Genomic DNA, 18,358 nt, shown 5'->3' with positions numbered 1-18,358 from the left:
CCTATGAGTCTAGCCTCAGAGTGGGCTCTTCTGGACAGGAGGAGGTGAGACCTGGGATGGGGACTCCATCTCCCACCAACAAACAGGGAAACTGAGGCTGGAGCGGGAGGTCCCTAGAGACTGTGTTCGCGCCCTGTGTTCTTGCCCCGTTCTCCAGTGGCTGCTCCAACCCAGGGTAAGAGGAGCCAGTAAGAGGGCAGGGCCACGCTCAGCCCACGTAGCTCATCTCTGGAAGGTCGTCAAACCTCGACCACGAGGGAGGCGTGGCCAGCGTGGCCTCCGCGTGGGACTCGGGTTCCGGTGGGGGGTTAGAGTTACCACCCTTGGGGTGAGGGAACTAAAATCAAGTCCGTCCAGCTCTTCAAACCCATAACCTCACTGTACACTACCTCCGTGGTCTCCGGGTAGCCACCCACAGCCACCCATTCAGATGCCAGGGAGAAGAAGGACACACTTTAATTGCTGCTGAGAAGAGAGGCCTCCCTTTCCCACTGTTGGCGGGTGGGCAGGGCACAGCTGGCCGAGCCCAGGCAGGGGCCGCTCCGCCTAGAGTGACCAGCCCTTCTCCTCGGGGGCCCGGGGTCGGGAGGGTGCAGGGCAGGGCGTCTCCGGCGGGCACGGTCCTAGCTGCGCCACAAGACCAGGTTGGCGGCAGGCACGTCAAAGAGCTTGCGGGTGTGGTCGGTGTCCCGGCGGTACAGGTAGCCGCAGGTGGGCTTCTGCAGGGTGTAGAAGGGGTTCAGGGAGTTGGAGTACTGGGAGGTGTAGAAACGGAACCTGAGCTTGTCCGTGGTCTTGCCCCTGGGGTCCACCACCACCGGCACGTAGGCCGCGGCCAGGGTCTGCTCGCGGTCCTGCTTCCACGTCCGGGACAGGGGTGGGCGTGGGACCTGCACCTGTTTGCCCGATGGCTTCTTCGGCCCATGGCTGGGTCCTGAGGTTTTCTGTGGGTCCTGGGAAGAGGGAGAGATGGGGAGAGCTGGGGCACCGAACCCTGGAGCTTCGACAGCCAGGGCCAGGCAGCGGCAGGGGTCAGTGCTCACAGAACCTTCCTGGAGCACAGCTCTGCTGGCCTTGGCACCCCAAGAGCTCCAGAGCAGGGGAAGGTCCCTGGAGCTGAGCCCCTGGTGGCGCGGGCTCTACGGGGAGGTGGGGGTCATCTGCAGGCCCCCTCCTACCCCTTTCCCCTACAACCATTCCCACCGGCAGTGCGCCCCACGTGCCCCGCACCTGCCCTTCCTCCCCACTGCTGCCTCAGGCTTCATCCTCCTTCTCCCTCGGGGTTCCTCCACAGTCTTCCTGCCTCCCAACCTCTGGTGTTCAGCCTGGGCCTCCGAGGCACAGCAGAATTCATCTTTCCGTGTCACTGGCTTTCCTTTTGCTCTCCGCCTCGCCTCCAACTCCAGCCCTTTAAGGACGTTGCTCCAAACCGCCCGGTTTCACCGTCCCTCGCCTCCCGTGTCCTGGCCACACTAGCCTGCCTCTTGCTCCCTGCTCAATCCTTGTACTTCAGTGCCTTCAAGCCCTTGCTCAGCCCCCCCACCCCCCAATGCATGCTGCCCATTCGTTAGGGAAATTCTGACTTTCCCCCTTAGACTGGGAGCTGCTAAAGGGCGGTGCCCTTCCCTTTCTAGTCTTCAGATCTCTCTTACCCTTGACATAACAGCAGCCTCCAAAATCCTATTCCCTCTTTTCCTCCATACCAAGGCATTTAGGGAGGTTTGACTGAACTGAGTTCTAGTCAGGGGTAGCACACCTTCCAACCACCCGGCCCATTCTATTTCAGAACTTCTCTCATTGTTACAGTGTGCCTCTGCCCACCCATGCCCGCCTCTCACCACTCCTCAGCTGATCCAGTGTTGGGGTCCACCCACTCTCTAGAAACCTCCCTTCACATCTATCACCGCGTACTGACGTTTACGCCAAGGCCGCCGTCCTCCTTGACTATCCTGCCTCGTCTTGTTCACCTTCCAGTCCTATGCCACCTCCAGGGGTGGGGTCGGACGCCCACTTTACTGGGCTGTGCCTGGTCGGCACAATGCACAGGAATCGGGACCCGGTGCCTGTAGGTCAGGCTGGCTCTGTCCTGCTCCCCTGGGCTGTTGGGGAACCCATTTCCTCTGGGCCCAGCCTCACAGCCCGGGAAGGGAGCCCCTAGCTATAGAGTTTAGCGGCAGTTGAGCCCCTGCGCCCTTTCCAAAGAATTCCAGGTGCTCACGTCGTGCTGGAGGCTCCTTGACCTGAATTTACAAACGGTTCACCCAGCCCAAACCCGCCCAGGGCCTTCCTCCAAGGCGGTCTTCGCGCCTATTGGTTCTTGCTAGGTATAGGTGTGCCCTCATCTCAGCGTTTCAAAGGTCTTCCTCTCTTTCCAAGCCTGGCAGCTCAAGGGAGCCTCCTCTGGTTCTCACGATCCCTGCCCCACTAGCCCTCCTCTGTCCCTTCTGTGGCCCTTTGCAGGGCTGGGACTAGGGTGAGGCAAGCACGGGGCCTGGGTGCAAAGCTCAGGGAGCTCTGGCTCTTGGGTTCATACCATACACTGAGAGCGCACTTCACAGCGTGCCCCCTGGGCATCGTGCTGGCCTCATCCTGCTCCCCACTGCTGTCCTTCGTGGGGCTCCTGCTAAAGTCCCAAGAGCCTGTAAGCCGCTCCCAGCAGGCAGAACCGATTCATCCTATTCATCTCCAAATCCCCGGGGCTTAGCCCGGTGCTGACACACTGCCAAAGGGGACAGAGGGGTGACCAAGTGCTCGGCAGCCTCCCCAGGTCCTCCAGCCTCGGCCCTGGGACTCCGGTGAGATTATAGGCAGAGGAGGGCAGGAGAAACCAACTGTGCCTTAAGCCCTTTAAATGGATGATCTCTTCTAATCCTCACATTAACCCTTTGAGGCAGGTATTATTATTAGTCCCATTTATAATCGAGAAACTAGAAGCAAAGAGGTCAGTACCACACTGAGGATCATGTGGCTTGAAAGGGACAAAGCTGAGATTTGAACCCAGGCCTTGCCGACTCCAAGGTCCACCCCCCACACTCCAGGGACGGCCTTGTGCCCGCTGTGGGAATGAGTGCCTGCAAGGGGCCCGTTCATCACCACCTGTGCCCTCATTCCGGCCCCACTGCTAAGCTCCGCTGGAGGCACAGGGCACAGGCCACCAGCCAGGGCCGCCCTGCACAGCTCCCAAGCTCGCCGGAGGGCAAGGCAACCAGATTTCCCAGTTTGGCAAGAGCACTGCAGGGTTTGGGATGCTGGATTTTGGTTCTGGGTTCTGGGCCCCTGCATAGACAGGAAAGCACGCTGGGAAGTACGAAGTTTACTCTGTGAATTACCATCACTTAGTAGAGATGAGAATGTGGCATTTGTTGCTTCATTCGTTCATTCATTCATTCAAAAACATTCCCGAGCACTTCTTGTCTGCCCAGCTCTGGGTGTGATGGTAACAAAGCTACCACGAAGAGTGCTTGCAAAATAGGATTTCTCAACCTCGGCGCTATTGGCTCTTGGGTCCCCCAATTCTTTGTCGTGGGGGCTGTCCTGTGCACTGTAGGGTTTTGAGCAGTGTCCTTGGCCTCTACCCACTAGATGTCAGTAGTACACCTCTCCCCAGCTGTGACAACCAAAAATGTCTCTAGGCATGGCCAAGTCTCCCCAATGGTGGCAAAATTGCCTCCAGTTGAGAACCTTGCCTGTCGAGTCTCTGACAGTGTCTTCATCTTCCATGTTTACAAGACTAAGCTGACAATTGTGGCCCTGCAGAATTGTCCCTTTCCTGGGCCACAGGAAAGGACTCAGGTTTGTGTTAAGGAGGAATCCGAGGACACGGGGCTCTGTCCTGCCACTACAGAAGGGCTCCACCGGTGGCCAGGCGACCTCTCAGGTCACCTCCCACCCCCGGCCCCAGCCAGCCCTTCAGTCTTAGAGTGCGTGGGCTCTGTGAACAGCGAACCCTCGCCTCAGGCTTGGGGGGCTGGTGTCGGCTGGCAGAGGGGAGGCAGCTGGTCAGAACAAAGCCGTAACCATCACGGCCGAGACCCCGCAAAGAGTAAGGCCACGAGGGTGGGCCTCGAAACCCCCAGGCGAGGCAGCTGTGCGTGTCTGGTCACGAGGTCCCATTTGAAACTCCCGAGCTCAACAGAAGCCCTGGATGATTCCAAAGAGAAAGGCCTCCACCTCCGTCCCTGGAAGCCGACAGGTGCACCGAGTGGGCCATAGTGTAAACCAACAGGAAGGCAGAGAGGCAACCAAGCAGCCCAGCAGATAGCTGGGTCCCTCCCCACGTGGGGAAGGGGAGAAGGAAAGAACGGCCTGAATAAGGCCAACCTGGCACCCCAGACTCAGCTGTCTGTCTGGAGGACGGCCCCACTTCCATCTCAAGTGGGTACTCTGACTCTTCCTCATTTTCAATAAACCCTTTTACTTGACCACTGAAACTGGCACATCTCTGTGTTCTTTCTTGCATCATAGCCAAGAACCTAGAATCCAAGCACCGGCAACAGAGGCAGGTGCTTTCAGAATGGTTGGGGGGCTGATCAGAGCCCCCCCCCCACCGAGGGAAGTGGCAGACTCTTTGCTAACAGGACTGAGTATCTACCGAGGGCCAGGCACTAGCCACTTAGCTCTGCTAACGCTCTTGCTGCAAGCCCCAGTGTTCAAGGAGCCCAAGCATCTGTGTAATCTCACTCGTTAGCTGAGGGGCCGTGAGCTCCCTGCGGAAGTCGGAGGTGAGCTGTGATTTGAACGCACCCCCCACTCTTTGCCCAGGGCCCACCTGAGCTGCTGCCACAGCACCCGGGGCCCTGGGCCGTCTGGCCGACGGGCGGAAGGCACGTGCCCCGCCTCCCACACCCAGGGACTGGCGCGCACAGAAACTGGGGCAGAGGGACCGTCCCCGGAGGAGGCGGAAGAAGAGGAGGAAGAGGAAGCCAGCAGGCCAGCCGGGCCCTGCGCCTTCCAAGTGACTAGCCCGAGCCTGACCCCGAGGGCGGGGCCTGCACGCAGATGTCCCAGCTTAAGTGCTGGTTTCACTGAACCGTCCCCTCCCCTGCACGCGGCCGCCTGCCGAGCGCTGCGTGCGCGTGTGTGAGTCCAGAGCAGTGGTTCACAGCCGGGGGGACGCTGTCTCCCGGGGACACTTGGTCATGTCTGGAGACATTTTTGGGTGCTGTAAACTAGGGTGTTAGTGCCATTTAGTGGGTAGAGGCCAGGCATGCTACAAACATCCTGCAAAGCACGGGAGGGCCCGCCCAACAAAGGCTTGTCCTGCCCCGAGTGTCCCCAGAGCTGCAGGGGGACGCCCGAGGGCAGAGGCGGGAGGAGGGCCAACCGTGCCCTGCACGGGGAGGAAGGACGCTTCCAGGAGTGGAGGGGGTCAAAGCCCCTGCCCTCCTTCCTAGAGTCACCCTCTAGCTCCACTCTCCCTCCGCCACCCCCACCTCTGCAGGCAGACCCACAAAGGGTCAACCCCAGCCAACGTAGGTACTACGTGTTTGTCCCTTATACCAAGATTTAGAACGGGGAAGAGGGTGATTCAAGCGTGGGGCTTTCTGAGTCGGGCGAGAAGACCTTCCACCTGCTGTGCCTGCAGGCCTTCTGGGAAGACGCCTGTCCTCTCAGATACACCAGGCACCTGCACGGCTGCACATCCGCTAGCCTGGCCCATACCTGAAATTCCACCTTTAGCACCTCTGCAGGTGGAAGGCCTCCGTGTTCAAACGCAAATAGCCCTGAGTGAGGCCCCTCGGTAAGCCTCTGGGGCCTGGAATGTGCCTGGACTTTGAAGTTTGAAGGTCTGTGCTCAAGTCCCCCCTGCCCTTACCGGTCAGGCAATCTTGGGTGAGTCATTGCGCAGTTGCCTCATCTGCAAAATGGGGCTAATTAGGGTATCTACTTCACCAGCTTGTTGTGGGGTGCGATGAGTTGTGAGAATTGTCAGAGCACAATGTAAATAGGAATTCTTGCCAGCCTCAGCTGGAAGCTATACTTAGGATTTGAAGGTGCTCATCCCAAAGCCCTTTGAGAGCCTGTTTGCCAGAGGAGGGGCTCTGAAGTGGTTGGATGGGAGGCCAAGCATGGGCCCGTTTCCTTGGGAGGCCCTGTAGCCGAGGGACCTAGAGTTTGGGGCTGGAGCTCCCTGGGTTCAAATTCCAGCTTGACCGCTCACTAGCTGCCTGAGCCTTTGGGCAAATTATAACCACCGTCTACCTCCGTGTGCCCGCCTGTGGAGTGGGACTAACAAGAGAATCTACCTGGTAGAGTTCCTTGAGGACTTAATGAGACCTTCCAGGTAAAGCGCCTAGGCCGCTTAAGCACTAAATACATTCTAGCTATTACTATGACCAGCCGTGGGTTTGCCTAGGATGCGGGCAGAAGCAAACAGAGCAGCCCAGGAGGTGTCGTGGGGAAGCGAAGGGCAGAGGAAGCAGAGGAGCTCAAGGTGCCCACCCCTTCCCCCTCGCCAACCAGAGCGGGCGGCAGCTGCCCACAGAGGAGGAGGAAGAGCCAGGCGGGGGCACTGGCACCCAAGCCTCGTGTCAGAGACCCTCGGCGCTCAGACGCATGGGCGGCCTAGGCCAGGGCCTTCCTACTCGTGCCAGTGACCTCGGGTTGCCCTCCTCCCATCCTGGGTTGTTAGCCCACCTTGGACATTCTTGACCAGGGCCTGCCTTGGTGGTCAGATGGGACTTCAGGTGGTCAGGGGCTCACAGGGACTCTTGGGAGGGCACTGGCAGTGCCAGAGTGGGCGGCGCTTACAGGGGGCCGGGAGCACTGTGATGCCTCTGACGACACAATTCCCTCTGTCGTCCTGGTGCAGACACACGGGCAGGGCCGGGAGCTGAAGTTCAAGGCCAGGAAGGGCCACGTCACCTTGACGCTGGCCTGTGCTGTTGTTCCCTCTTTCCACCGCTAGCCCCAGTGAGGTGATGGAAAGAGATTGTCCTAGTATTCGGGTACCCCCAGGGGTCCTCAGGGACCCCCAGGCCCCTATCATGCCTCACTGGCAGGAAAGAAATGTACCCAGCCAGCTCTCTCCCCTCTTTCCCTTTCTCTTTCCGTCTGCCTTCCAAATTACAGGGCCGGATGGACGGACAGAGGAGTGAGGAGGGGGATAGCAGGTGGATAGGTGGGTGGATGGGCAGGCCCTCCGAATCTGAGCCCTGCTCACCTCCTTAGCCTCGGCTCTGCCTGTCTCTTCGCTCCCTCTCTGGGTAGCAGTCAATTTCTTAAGCTTGCTCTGCCCTCTCCCACCTGAGCCTTTGCCTGCGCTGTCCCTTCCCCTGGACCACTTGGAATGAGGGGTTAGGAGGTAAAATAGCAAATGGACTTGTGACAGACGGGTGACTGCAGGAGGAAGCAGGTTGGTGAGGGCGTGGGTGGACGGTCGGTAAATGGATAGCTGGGCGGTTACGTGTGATGTGGAAGACGGGACCACAGGCCCTGGAGTCGGACTCCTGTGCGTGAATCTTGGCTCTACCATTTTACTAGTTGAGTGACCTTGGGCGAGTTAACTGACCTCTCCGTGCTTATGTTTCTCGTCTGTAAAATGGGTCCTCTAGAGGTACATACCTAATAGGGTTGGGCAAAGCACCGAGGGCATCACCTGGTACCGAGAGTATTCAATGGGTCCTAGCTCCTATATGGGTGGGTGGGTAATTTGGATTGCTGGTGGGTGGCTGAATGGGCTTCCCTGTCCCAACCTGCAGAAGCCAGATCCCCACCCCCCTCAGGTGCTATATCCCTAACCCCAGGCTTGGCGGGCATCTCCCAGGATCCCACATGTCGGAGCACCACGCGCTTCTCCATGGGGTCAGCGGTGGGGCTGGTGGGAGTGGGAGAGAAGCAGGGAGGGTGCAGGCAGGCTGGTGACTTCCTGTACTCTGCCACACTGGCTTGGGCTGGGCCCAGGACTTATTTGTTTCCTTCCTGGCTCTGTGTCAGTAATGACTGTGGGTTACGGGGTGGACTTTGGGGCCCAAAGGCAGACTGGGGAGTTGGGTGTTGATGACTGGGGCAGCAGTGCCCAGATATCACACCTTGATGGTAATGACCCCTAATTTCCCAGAGGGCTGGGAGGCCCTGGGAGGAAGGGGCGGGGAGCAGTGGCCACAGTCAGGACTGGCCTCTGATTAGGGATCTCCAGGGAGTCCTGAGGTGATGCTATCTTGCTTGGGTGGGGCTGGGGGGAAGGTGGGAGGCTGATACTCTGAATGGAGTGGCAGCAGCTCCTGATCCGGGGAAAGTGGCCCAGACCTGGGCGTGAAGCAGCCAAGCAGGCGTCAGGAGGGAGCCCAGGGGTGGGTGTGGGGAGGACATTGGGGGCAGCAGGAGCCAGGACTGAGCACACCTTCTGCTTCAGAGATGCCAAAGGCCGGGAAGGTGCTGGGCTGGTTGCCAGGAGACATGGGTGACCTGAGACAAGGTCTGTCCTCTCTCCGGGCCTCAGTTTCCTTCTATGTACACTGAAGATATTTGGTCTCTCCAACTTACACGCTTGAAGGCTGGTGGGACGGAGTCACATCCGAGGCATTCGTGCAGGAAACTCCTGTGGCTGACCACAGGACGGGGTCCTGCAGGAGTGTCCCCAGCCCAGGGCATGCCACCCTCACTGCGGGACTCTCAAGACAGGGCAGTGGCTAGGGAGACTTCCTTGAGGAAGGCCTGGCCAGTCAAGACATATCTTTTTAATTTCATTTTTTAAACGCATGATGTCTAAGATCATGGCCTCTGGACTCACGCTGCTTGGGTTCAAATCCCAGCTCCGCTGCTTCGCAGCTGTATGACTTGTACAGGTTACTTAACCTCTCCGTGCCTCAGTTTCTAATCCTCAAAGCGGGGATGATAAGAGAACTTACCTCGTAGGCGTGTTGTGAGGACTATGTGAGGGGATGTGGCGCAGTGCCAAGTTCATGGTCGGTGCCAGTACTCAGTGGTTGTTTGGAAAGGATAAGAAGAGCGATGAGACTCAGGGCGGACTGGCGGCATGGTATCCCACTGGTACCCCCACACATACACACAGCCTCCTCCCCTCCTGCCTCCTCTGATGTTGGCAAATGGTTTGAAGTAGCCTGCTGCCACCTTGCTCTAAGTAAGCTTGTTATTTGGACATTTTCTCCACCCCTCCTTATCTGCTGTGTGATTGAACAAATTACTTAACCTCTCTGATCCTTGTTTTTCCTTTTGTAGACCTCAGGTACAGAGTGATGAGTTGTTCAGATTCCTTTCTTCTTGCTTCATTATTATCATTGGTCCATGAAAGGCTCCTCTCTTGTTTTATTAATTTTCTCCCTCTATCTCCATTCGCCAACCACATTCCCCACCTCGGCCAGGGGCAACCATCTAATGTGCTTAATAAGTATCTTTATGTGTTCTTGCAAAATATATACTGTTTAGTGTACAGGGAGTTTTAATTTACCTAAGTGGTACTGTTTGCTTTAGATCCCATTCTGTTTACTTTCCTCCCTCCCTCCTGCTTTTGAGATCCACCTGTGTTGCCATAGGGGCATTTAGTCCCTTGCTTCCGACTGCTGTGTAGCCTCATGGAGTGTACCCACCACATTTTGCCTATTTACTCCCCCTGGAAAGGACCCCTGGTGCCTCCAACTCCTCATCTTCACAAACAACGCTGCAATAACATCAGATCCATATGAACCTTGGGATATATTCCTAAGAGCGGAATTGCTTGGTCATTTGAAGTCCTCTCTTCTCCATCTCCATCTCCAATAAAATGGGTGCATTGCCTTTCCCTGGCCGGTCGATGTGAGGGTAGTGGGTTAGTGGGTGTAATCCACTTGGCACTGGGCCTGACACAGAGGAGATGAGAGGGGCCGCAGGGAGATAACAGGCCTTAGGAGTGCTGCCGGATTTTCTCTAGCTTCTTGGCTATGTGACAAAAAAAGAATTTAAAGTACACAGCAGTTCAGTTAGGCCAGTAGTTTATTAAGGTATGAGAGAAGAGCAATGGGAAAAAATAACAGATTATGTGTCCCTGGTATACTTGCGGGTTAGTCCAGGCAGAGTGAAAAAGGGTTAAAAGGGCTGATTTACAGAGTATAAATCCCCCTTACAGATTACAAGTCCCCAGGTCTACTTGTATGCAGACAGGGAGAGAGGCAGCAAAACAGGGGAAGAAGAGTAAAAATGGGTGATTTACCTGCTGTGCTTGCTTTTTAAACCATTAGTTACCCCACCTCTTATTAATATTCAGAGCAGGAATATTTAAAATTATTAAATATTAAACAGGCCCAGGTGTTTGCTATTTTGATTGGTTACCCCACCTGTCAATTCCCCTGGGGGGCCCAATGGCAAGCTCCCTTGAGAATATCCGGGGCTGTTCCTGATTCCGAATGAAATCCCGTTCCAAATGGGGACCTCTCGCGAGGTTCTTCCAGCAGCCATCTCGTGGGTCTCCATGGCCATGTGTTTCGTGGCTGCGTTTTTCTGCCAGGTCCCAGGTACGTCTCTTCATTCCCTAACCTGGCCTGCCTCAGAGGGGCCCTGTAGAAATAAACCCAGGGCTCAAAGTCCTGGTCCAAGGTTTGGTCTCCAGAGCACGTGGGACGAGTGTGGGCCGGGCTGACGCCTGGGGATCCGCGGGGAGTGTAGCCCCTCGGCGGCCTGACGCAGGCCTGTGCGGAGCAGGTGGCCGCACCCCCGGAAGTGCGCGCTGCACTCACTCGAGAGGTTCTCCCACTTCCTCTCTTTCCTCAGAGCTGAAAGTAGCCTCCTCAGGCCGGAAGTACCAGACAGCCTCATTTCCTGTTCTGCCTCGCTCTGTCCTCCAAGGAGCCTTTTAACCAGAAGAGAAACCACACCTGAGTGTTACCCTACAGCGTGGCTTGAAGGGAACGTAAAGATCACTCGGCCCCACCATCCCATTTTACAGGAGAGACCGAAGCTCAGAAAGGCTCATGGCCTCACGGGAGGTTAGTGGCAGAGGTGGCACTAGAATCCACGTCTCCAGGTCCCTTCCAGGCTTCTTTTAAAAAAAAAAAGTTTACCCCGTTGAAAATATGTAGGCCCTCTGCCTTGGGAAGCAGGTGCTTAACCGCTTGGGCTCCATCCGCTCCCCATTTGTAGAGTTTTAAGTTAAAACAAATGATGTAACAGCACATTACCCAACACCACATGAAATTCTGATACTCCACGTGAATCGTGCGCAGTTCACTGTTCCATTCCCTTTGGTCTCTGGCCATTCACAAATACACGTTATATATTTACAGTCACAGGCCAGGCAGAATTTTGTTTTTGGCTTTTTGTACTTAATCCATTTTCCCCCCCAAATGTACACATACATGCATTATTTCAGTTTGTGGGATATTTTTACAGCTGGCCTTCAAGGTGATCTTTTTTTTTTTAAATTTCTTCCCCTGCCCGCCCCTCGTTGTCTGCTCTCTGTGTCCATTCGCTGTGTGGTGTTCTGTGTCTGCTTGCATTATCCAGTGGCACTGGGAAACTGAGTCTTTTGTTGCGTCATCTTGCTGCGTCAGCTTTCTGTGTATGTGGCGCCATTCCTGGGTGGGCTGCGCTTTTTTCACGTGGGGCAGCTCTTCTTGCAGGTGTATTCCTTGTGCATGGGACACCCCTATGCAGGGGCATCCCTGCATGGCACGGCACTCCTTGCACGTGGCAGCACTGCGCGTGGGCCAGCTCACCACATGGGTCAGGAGGCCCTGGGGATTGAACCCTGGACCCTCCATATGGTAAACACACACTCTATCAGCTGTACCACATACGTGTGCTTCAAGGTGATCTTATAGACAACTGCCGCACCCTGCCTCCGGGGCCCCCATGGAATTTTCCTTCTCGAGGTTCTTTGTGGAAGTGGGACTGTCATCGCGCAGCCTCTCGTGGCCTCTATTGAGGCTTTGCTGTTCTTTGCTTAGCATCTCCTTGCTTGAAACCCAGGGGCAGGACGGGGACACACAGTATCTGAGTACCTACCATGAGTAAGACCCTCTACTAGGAACTTAACCCACGAGCTCATTAAATTTCCTAACAACCTTGTGTTGTACAGATGAACAAACTGATGCTCAGAGTTGGTTTGCTCAAGGTCACACTCTTAATAAGTAGTACAGCCTGGACTCAAACCCACTCCAGAGCCAAAGATCTTTCTTTCGTGTGTCATGATCTCATCAACAGTCCAGGGGAAAAAGGAAAATGACACTCTCTCAGCACTCCCCAACCAGGGCTGGACCTTAGATCCCCACACCCTCAGGAACCGGGTAAGAAAGTACTTCTGAGCCGCCCCCTCCCCTCCCCACCCCCGTGTCAGTCCTGTGTAGGAGTTCACACTAGCCAGACCTTGCTCTTGGCCTTGACTCCCTCTCCCTGCCCACCAGCCCAGCCCAAAGGAAGGCCAAGGGAGGTGGGATTGAAGCCCACACTCTCCTGGGGGCCTCAAGAAACCAACAGCTTCGGCTTCCAGGGCTGGTCTGGGATAGGTTGTCTACTGCTGCAGCCGGAGTCTGGAGAAGGCGAACTGCAGCCAGTGTCATCTGGGACTTGGGGGATGCTGGGACACTTACTGACTTTTGCCCCTGGAGAGCTGGCTGCAGAGACCTGGGCTGGGGAGGCGACCCTCGGCCTGCCCTTCCCCCACTCAGAGTCCACCCCCCCAGCCAGGAGCCCCTGGCTTTGCGGGAGGAAAGACCCCTAATTACACAGACCTGACTGAATCTGGGGAGATGACAACTTCCGGCCCCAGTCCACCCCCACATTCCAGGGAAGGCCAGTAAAAGCTCCCTCTCTAGGAGGTTACCACGCAATTGTGGGGTTAATTACAGGATGGGGCTTTTGTCTGTCTTCAGAGGCAACTGTGATTTGGCTGTTTCTTTTCCTGGGGAAGAGGCGTGAGGTGCTCTTAGATGTCCATGCAGCAGCTAGGTGAAGGGCAGATGGCAAGGAGAAAGGCTGAGGCTAAGAGAGGCTGCTTCACTGGGGGCTTCAGGGAGCGGGCTGAGCAACAACAGGGCCAGGTGCTGAGCTAGGCAGAGAATTAGGCCCTGACTGCCCCAGGGAACTTGGCCTCAAAACCTGCCAGGCCGACAGAAAGAAACTGGGAGGGGACGGAGGAGGGCTGGTCACCCCTGAACCTAGGAATGAAAGCTGCCTGGGTGGGAAGCCCTTTTGGGGTGAAATGGGTGGTGTAGGGCAGGGAGAGCCCTGATACCCAGCCTCTGCAGCTGCAGGCCGCCCTGGTGTTCTTGGGTCCCCCGAGGCCTCTGTTTTCCTCCATCCCCATCTAAAAGTAACCCAAAAGCAAGGGGACAAGGAGGGGGGAGATAAACACCAAGGAGTGTCCCCTGTGTGCCAGGCCCTGTGCCGGGCAATTTCCATCCATCATCTTAATTAGTCTTCATAGCAACCCGAGGTGGGGATGTGTTACTCCTCCTCCCACGTTACAGATGAGGAAGCTGACTCAGAGCTTTTTTTTCTTTCCCCATTACATCCAAGCTGTTACTAAGCCTTTCCATACTTCCTAAGAAATGTCCCACAAACTAGCAATTATGCTATTTCTGTTTCCACCAGTAGCACACAAGTGCTGGCCCCCATTCCCTCCTGCTTGTATCAATTAACCAACTGATTAACCAATTAACCAGTCAATTAAGTAGCCTTTCTTAGCCTCTCAGCCTTTCTCCTTGCCATCAGTCCTTCACCTAGCTGCTGGATGGACATCCTTTAAACATGCTGATACCAGTCACGGGTGCTGGTCGGGATCCCACAGAGCCTCTTGGTAGCCACTGACCCTAAACCACTGCTTCTCAAACTTTGACTTGCACCTGAATTACCTGGAGATCTTGCTAACATGGGTCCCTACTACAGTCGGCTGAGTACCTCAGTCCACCAGCTCACTGAACTTGACAGCAATCTTAAATTAGTAGCCAGTTCTACAGGTGAAAAAAACAAGGTCCAGAAAGGTGGTAACTAGCCCAGAGTCTGGGCTGGGCCCGAGATTTTACAAGTCTAATAAGAGCCCAGCTGATGCAGATGCTGCTGGTTCATGGACCACACTTTGAATAGCAAGATTCTTCTAGACCAAACTCCCCTGCCTAGTTATTTTTTCTTTAAAATTTTAATAGGGAATACATTTACACGATTGGAAATTTTTTAAATCTGAAAAGGCATTCAGGCATGATTTTTTTTCTCTAAACCTTCAGCTACTTTAGGAAAGAAAGAGGAATTCAGTGAAAAGTCTCCCTCCTGCCCCTATCTCCCACCTGCCCAGATGCCCCACTTTCACCCCCAGTAATCGCTTTTATAGTTTCTTATCTGTCTTTCCAGTTGCTCTGTGCCAATACAAGCAAATAAACCAGCCTTCACAAATGGTAGCATACATCCATCATTTTGTTAACACTTGGTCAGTTTATCTTGGAGATAACTGGGCACAGTCAGCTGACTCATTTGTTTCTAGAGTTGCACTATTATTCCGCTGTGTGGATGTGCCATAATTTATTTAACCAGTCAACCCGGATGGACATTTGGGTTGTTTCCAGTCTCTCCAGCTGAACTTTTTAAGCCCTCCACACACTGGCCAACCTTGCCATGACCTCCCCCTCACTCCCTAATTCTCAACCCCCCCACCCCGAGCCCTTGCAGAGGCTCCTCACACCCCCTGAATGCTCTCCCCAGATCCTCCAGCACCCCTGATTGCTCCCTCTCTGAATCTCTGTCCCAGGGTCAGCCCCCTCCTCACCACTTAACTCCCTCTTGTTCCTCTCTCTCTGTCTCTCTGCCCGTCTCCCTAACTAGACTGTAGCAAACTGAACTCAGGAACCACGTCCTTTACTTCTCTTGATCCTTTACAGCCCAAAGCTGAGCACACAGTATTTCTCAAAAATGTTAGTAATATAATGGAAGTTGCTAGATGGTGCGGAGTTGCTAGATGGTGGGTGCTGGGGTTGGTTTTGGGAGTAAGCCCAGGAGCTGCCCAAGATAGAAGGTTCTCATGCCTTAGAGGTCTCTAAGAAAGAAGTGCCTCAGTGCTCAGAGCACTTGGGTGGGCTGTGATGATGCCCAGGATGTGATGGGGGACCTGGGGTTCCCTTGTGCCCCTCCAGTGTAAAGAGGAGAAACCATGATGTAGAGACGAGGCATGGAGAGATGAATGGTCTGGATGTGTGTGCATGCCCCCAGATGGGTTCCTTCCCTTCTCTGCTGACATCGCTGTCATCCTCCTGGGGCCAGCTCAAGTCTCATTCTTCTGAGAAGTCTCTCTGGACTACTCCAGCCCCACGTTGACCTCCCATCCTCTGAAGTCCTACTCGTGCACTAGCAGCAGCAATCATGGTTGTGTACTTAGTCACCAATGGCCTGCCACCTTGACTCATGTAAACCTTCTCTCTCCAATGAGATCCCAAGATCACCTATGGAGAAATAAGACTTCTGTACTTCTATCTTTGCACCCAAAACCCACAGCACAGTACTTGGAAGGAGCAGCACAGATACTCCTTGAATGGAAGGGAATTGGTACGAGGAGGGGCAAGGTAGTGAATGGGGGTGGGGCAGAGTTGACCACAGGTATGTCTTAATAGGTAAGTCTCCAACAAAACACATTTGGGAAACATGGGTGCTTTTATAGATGCTTCTGTCTCCCAGCCCCTCCTCACGTAGTACCCAAGGAACAATGACCTCATAACTACAAGCTCAAAGACAGGGCTCATCCTCTCCCTTGAAGCTGGAGCAAATGAAGACTTAAAAAAAAAAAAGGCACCGCCATGAAAAACAAAGGCAGTGGACCATACTAGATTAAGAGAATAAAGACACGTGGCAAGCAAATGCAATGTGTGAGCTTTGATTGGACCATGGATCAGAAAAAGAAAAAACATTTTGGGGTATAACTGGGAAATTTTTAATATGGAGTATATACTGATAACACTACATGGATGTTAAATTTCTCGAATGTGATGATTGTCTTGTGGTTATGTAGGAGAATGCCCTTATTCTTAGGATGGATGCTAAAGTATGGGCTGGGAGGAGGGCTTTGCCATAACCATACTTTTCAATTTTCAGCAAAAACAAAATGAAAAAAAAAAAAAGTATATATGTGTAATGGATAGGTGGATGGATAAATGGATATATATAGAGAGAGATAATATATGGTACCATGTTAACAATTGGTGAATCCAGGAGAAGGGTATATAGGTGGTCACTGAACAAATCTTTCAAGTTTCTGTAGGTCTGAAATTTTTCAGAATGAAAAATTGAAGGGGAAATGCCTTTGGTACAAAGAGCAATACGATTCCAGCTATCTGGGAGGAAGAAAAGGGGAAATGTGGCAGTGGGCACTGTTGCCAGGGAGCTCAGGGGAAACATACTTGTTTGTGATTTGGTCACCTTCCACCCAGCCTTCTGTCCCTGCTACCCAGAAAGCATCAAAACTCTGAACTCCTTGACCAGATTCTCTCCCACTCTCAACACCTTTCACACAGAATCTTCCAGGTCCTCCTCATCTGACGGATCCTTCCCCAACGGCCAGTCCCCTACTTAGGTGGGATGGTACCCAAAGTGCCTTAAAGAACCCCAGCTCATCTCCTGGAGGGTGAACCAAACCCACTTAGCAAATGTCCCATCTTGTATTTTAAAAAGAATATAATCATTTCACAGGAAAAAAAATTAGGTACACAATATGCCAAGATTTAGTCATTCTACGTTTTCTTTGGAGCCCTATCAGTGAGGATATTTTCCGCAGTTGTCATCAGCTTAATATATTTTTAGAGCTTTTCCTCACTTAACTTTATTTCTCATGGGCATTTCCTTGTATTCACTGAAGCCAAACGTCCCATATATTTGAGGGCCTAGAGAAAGCCTTAAAGTGCTGACTTGAGCCAGCCGTTCCCCTAGCGCTGAGCACAATAGGGTTATTTCCAAAGTCCCCACGTTGACAGGTCCTGAGCCTCCTTTGGAAGTAAAGAACTTTCCTGCCTTCCTCCCTTCCCCCAGGGAGAAGAGGCGTGGAGGAGCAGGGCCGGGATGGGGGCCTGGGGGAGTGGAGCACACCCTCCAGGCGGGGTGTGGGCCGGGCGCGGTCCGCGCTCGTCCCGGGCCCACCCGGCCGTGCCAACAATGGCCTGTCTTAGAAGGAGGCAGGAAGGAATGCGGCCCGGGGAGTCCGGCGGCGGGGCGGGGCCAGGCCTCGGCGACAGCCTCTTACCTGTCCAGGTAGCTCGCATTTGGAGGCGAGCGGCGGCGCCCGCAGCACCTGTCGCCCGGTGCGCGGGCGGGGAGGACGGCGGGGGCTATGGCCTGGTAGGGTCCCCTGGGGAGCCGGTGCGGAGTTCAGTCCCGGGCAGGGCAGGGCGAGGGAGGGCGACTCCTTCCTCGGCGAGCGCGCGGCCTGCGGCAGCATGAAAAAGAACCAGACGGTCCAAGGCACCTTCAGCAAACTCTTCGGGAAAAAGCATGCCAACCCTGCCACCACCTCCCTGTACGCCACCAACCCACCCTGGATTTTCACGCAGGAGGCCCCGGAAGAGGGAAGAAGGGACTTTGGTAAGTGCCCAGGGGAGAGGGGAGAGGGGAGGGCTCGGCGCCGACGGTGCCTCCCTCCCGGGCTCCGCGCCTTGCGCGCAGCCGGGAAGGCGGGAGGCGCGGGCCAGGGCGGCGGGGAAGGAACACGTTGGAACCTGCGGCCTGGCCCCGAAGGAGCTGCTGGAAGGGGAGGAGGCCCCACAGAGGTGTCTCTGGGAAGGGGCGGTGGGGGCGGGCGGAGCGGACGCCGTCAGCGAAACAGCGAGGTCGCGGGGCTGGGCCGGTCCCCTCTACCTGATCCCTGTCCCACTTCCCAAGCGTTTCTTTCCCTCCTGGGTGGAGGTTGTGTTTGCGCGCTTGTTGCCAGAAAGGCTCCCAGGGGTTTGCAGCTGCGCCCCCACCCCTCCGCCAGCTGAGTCAGGGCTGTCTGCCGCCCACCTGGGGGGCAGGGCGTGCCTGGTCGTCGGGGCCCCGGTGGCTTCCGCTCTCCTCCTCCAGCCCAGGCTCCGCTTCTCCTGGCCCAGGTGCTCTCCACAAGACAGCTTCCCTAGACAGAGAAGGGGGCTGTCCTGGGCACTCACATGCTTGGCTCGTTATCAGTGAGGCCCAGAAAAATCAGCAGGGCCATGGCTAGGAGAACAGCCCGGGAGTGGCGCAGGGTCGCTTCTTGGGGTCACAGGCTCTTGCTGGTCCAACCTGGGGCCAGCGTCGCTGGTGGGTCAGACAAGAGCTGGAGATGGGACCGTGGAGGCCAAGGAACCCCCTCTCCTGACCTTGGCTGCCCCTTGCGCCTGAGTCAGGGTGGGTGGAGCTCAGAAAACCACAGCATCCCGGCCCTGGGCCCTGGCTGTGGGGCACTTTATTGCTGCATCCCCCTGCAATTCCTGCTTTAATT

General features: G+C 55.2%; 2 protein-coding genes across 4 annotated transcripts in view; one reads left to right on the top strand and one right to left on the bottom strand.

The window, feature by feature from the left end:
* Positions 1–440: 440 nt before the first annotated feature.
* CIMIP3 (ciliary microtubule inner protein 3) lies at positions 441–17,341 on the bottom strand. 3 transcript variants are annotated; one of them, XM_058306718.1, is made up of 2 exons: positions 17,147–17,341; positions 441–953 (listed from the first exon to the last, which is right to left on the bottom strand). In XM_058306718.1, the coding sequence occupies exons 1-2, from the start codon at positions 17,339–17,341 to the stop codon at positions 624–626; spliced, it is 525 nt and encodes a 174-aa protein (XP_058162701.1). In that variant the 3' UTR covers positions 441–623. The 3 variants fall into 3 exon arrangements, with proteins under 3 accessions (XP_058162701.1, XP_058162702.1, XP_058162703.1); XM_058306719.2 differs by lacking the exon at positions 17,147–17,341 and adding an exon at positions 6,637–6,736; XM_058306720.2 differs by lacking the exon at positions 17,147–17,341 and adding an exon at positions 1,653–1,755.
* C11H6orf132 (chromosome 11 C6orf132 homolog) overlaps positions 17,340–18,358 on the top strand; it is a 32,409-nt gene continuing 31,390 nt past the window's right edge. The window contains exon 1 of the mRNA XM_058306717.2: positions 17,340–17,484. Coding sequence (XP_058162700.1) covers positions 17,340–17,484 — 145 coding nt within the window. The remainder of the gene's footprint in view (positions 17,485–18,358) is intronic.

The sequence above is a fragment of the Dasypus novemcinctus genome, chromosome 11 (genome assembly GCF_030445035.2).
Source record: "Dasypus novemcinctus isolate mDasNov1 chromosome 11, mDasNov1.1.hap2, whole genome shotgun sequence".
Classification (NCBI taxonomy): domain Eukaryota; kingdom Metazoa; phylum Chordata; class Mammalia; order Cingulata; family Dasypodidae; genus Dasypus; species Dasypus novemcinctus.
This window is presented reverse-complemented; position numbering and strand designations above follow the sequence as displayed.

Bases quoted from the DNA above. Each gene is read 5' to 3' on its own strand.
- CIMIP3 (XM_058306718.1), bottom strand. From the start codon at position 17,341: ATGCTGCCGCAGGCCGCGCGCTCGCCGAGGAAGGAGTCGCCCTCCCTC. The intron at 954-17,146 runs GTAAGAGGCTGT...CCCTCTTCCCAG, and splicing joins AATGCGAGCTACCTGGACAG to GACCCACAGAAAACCTCAGG.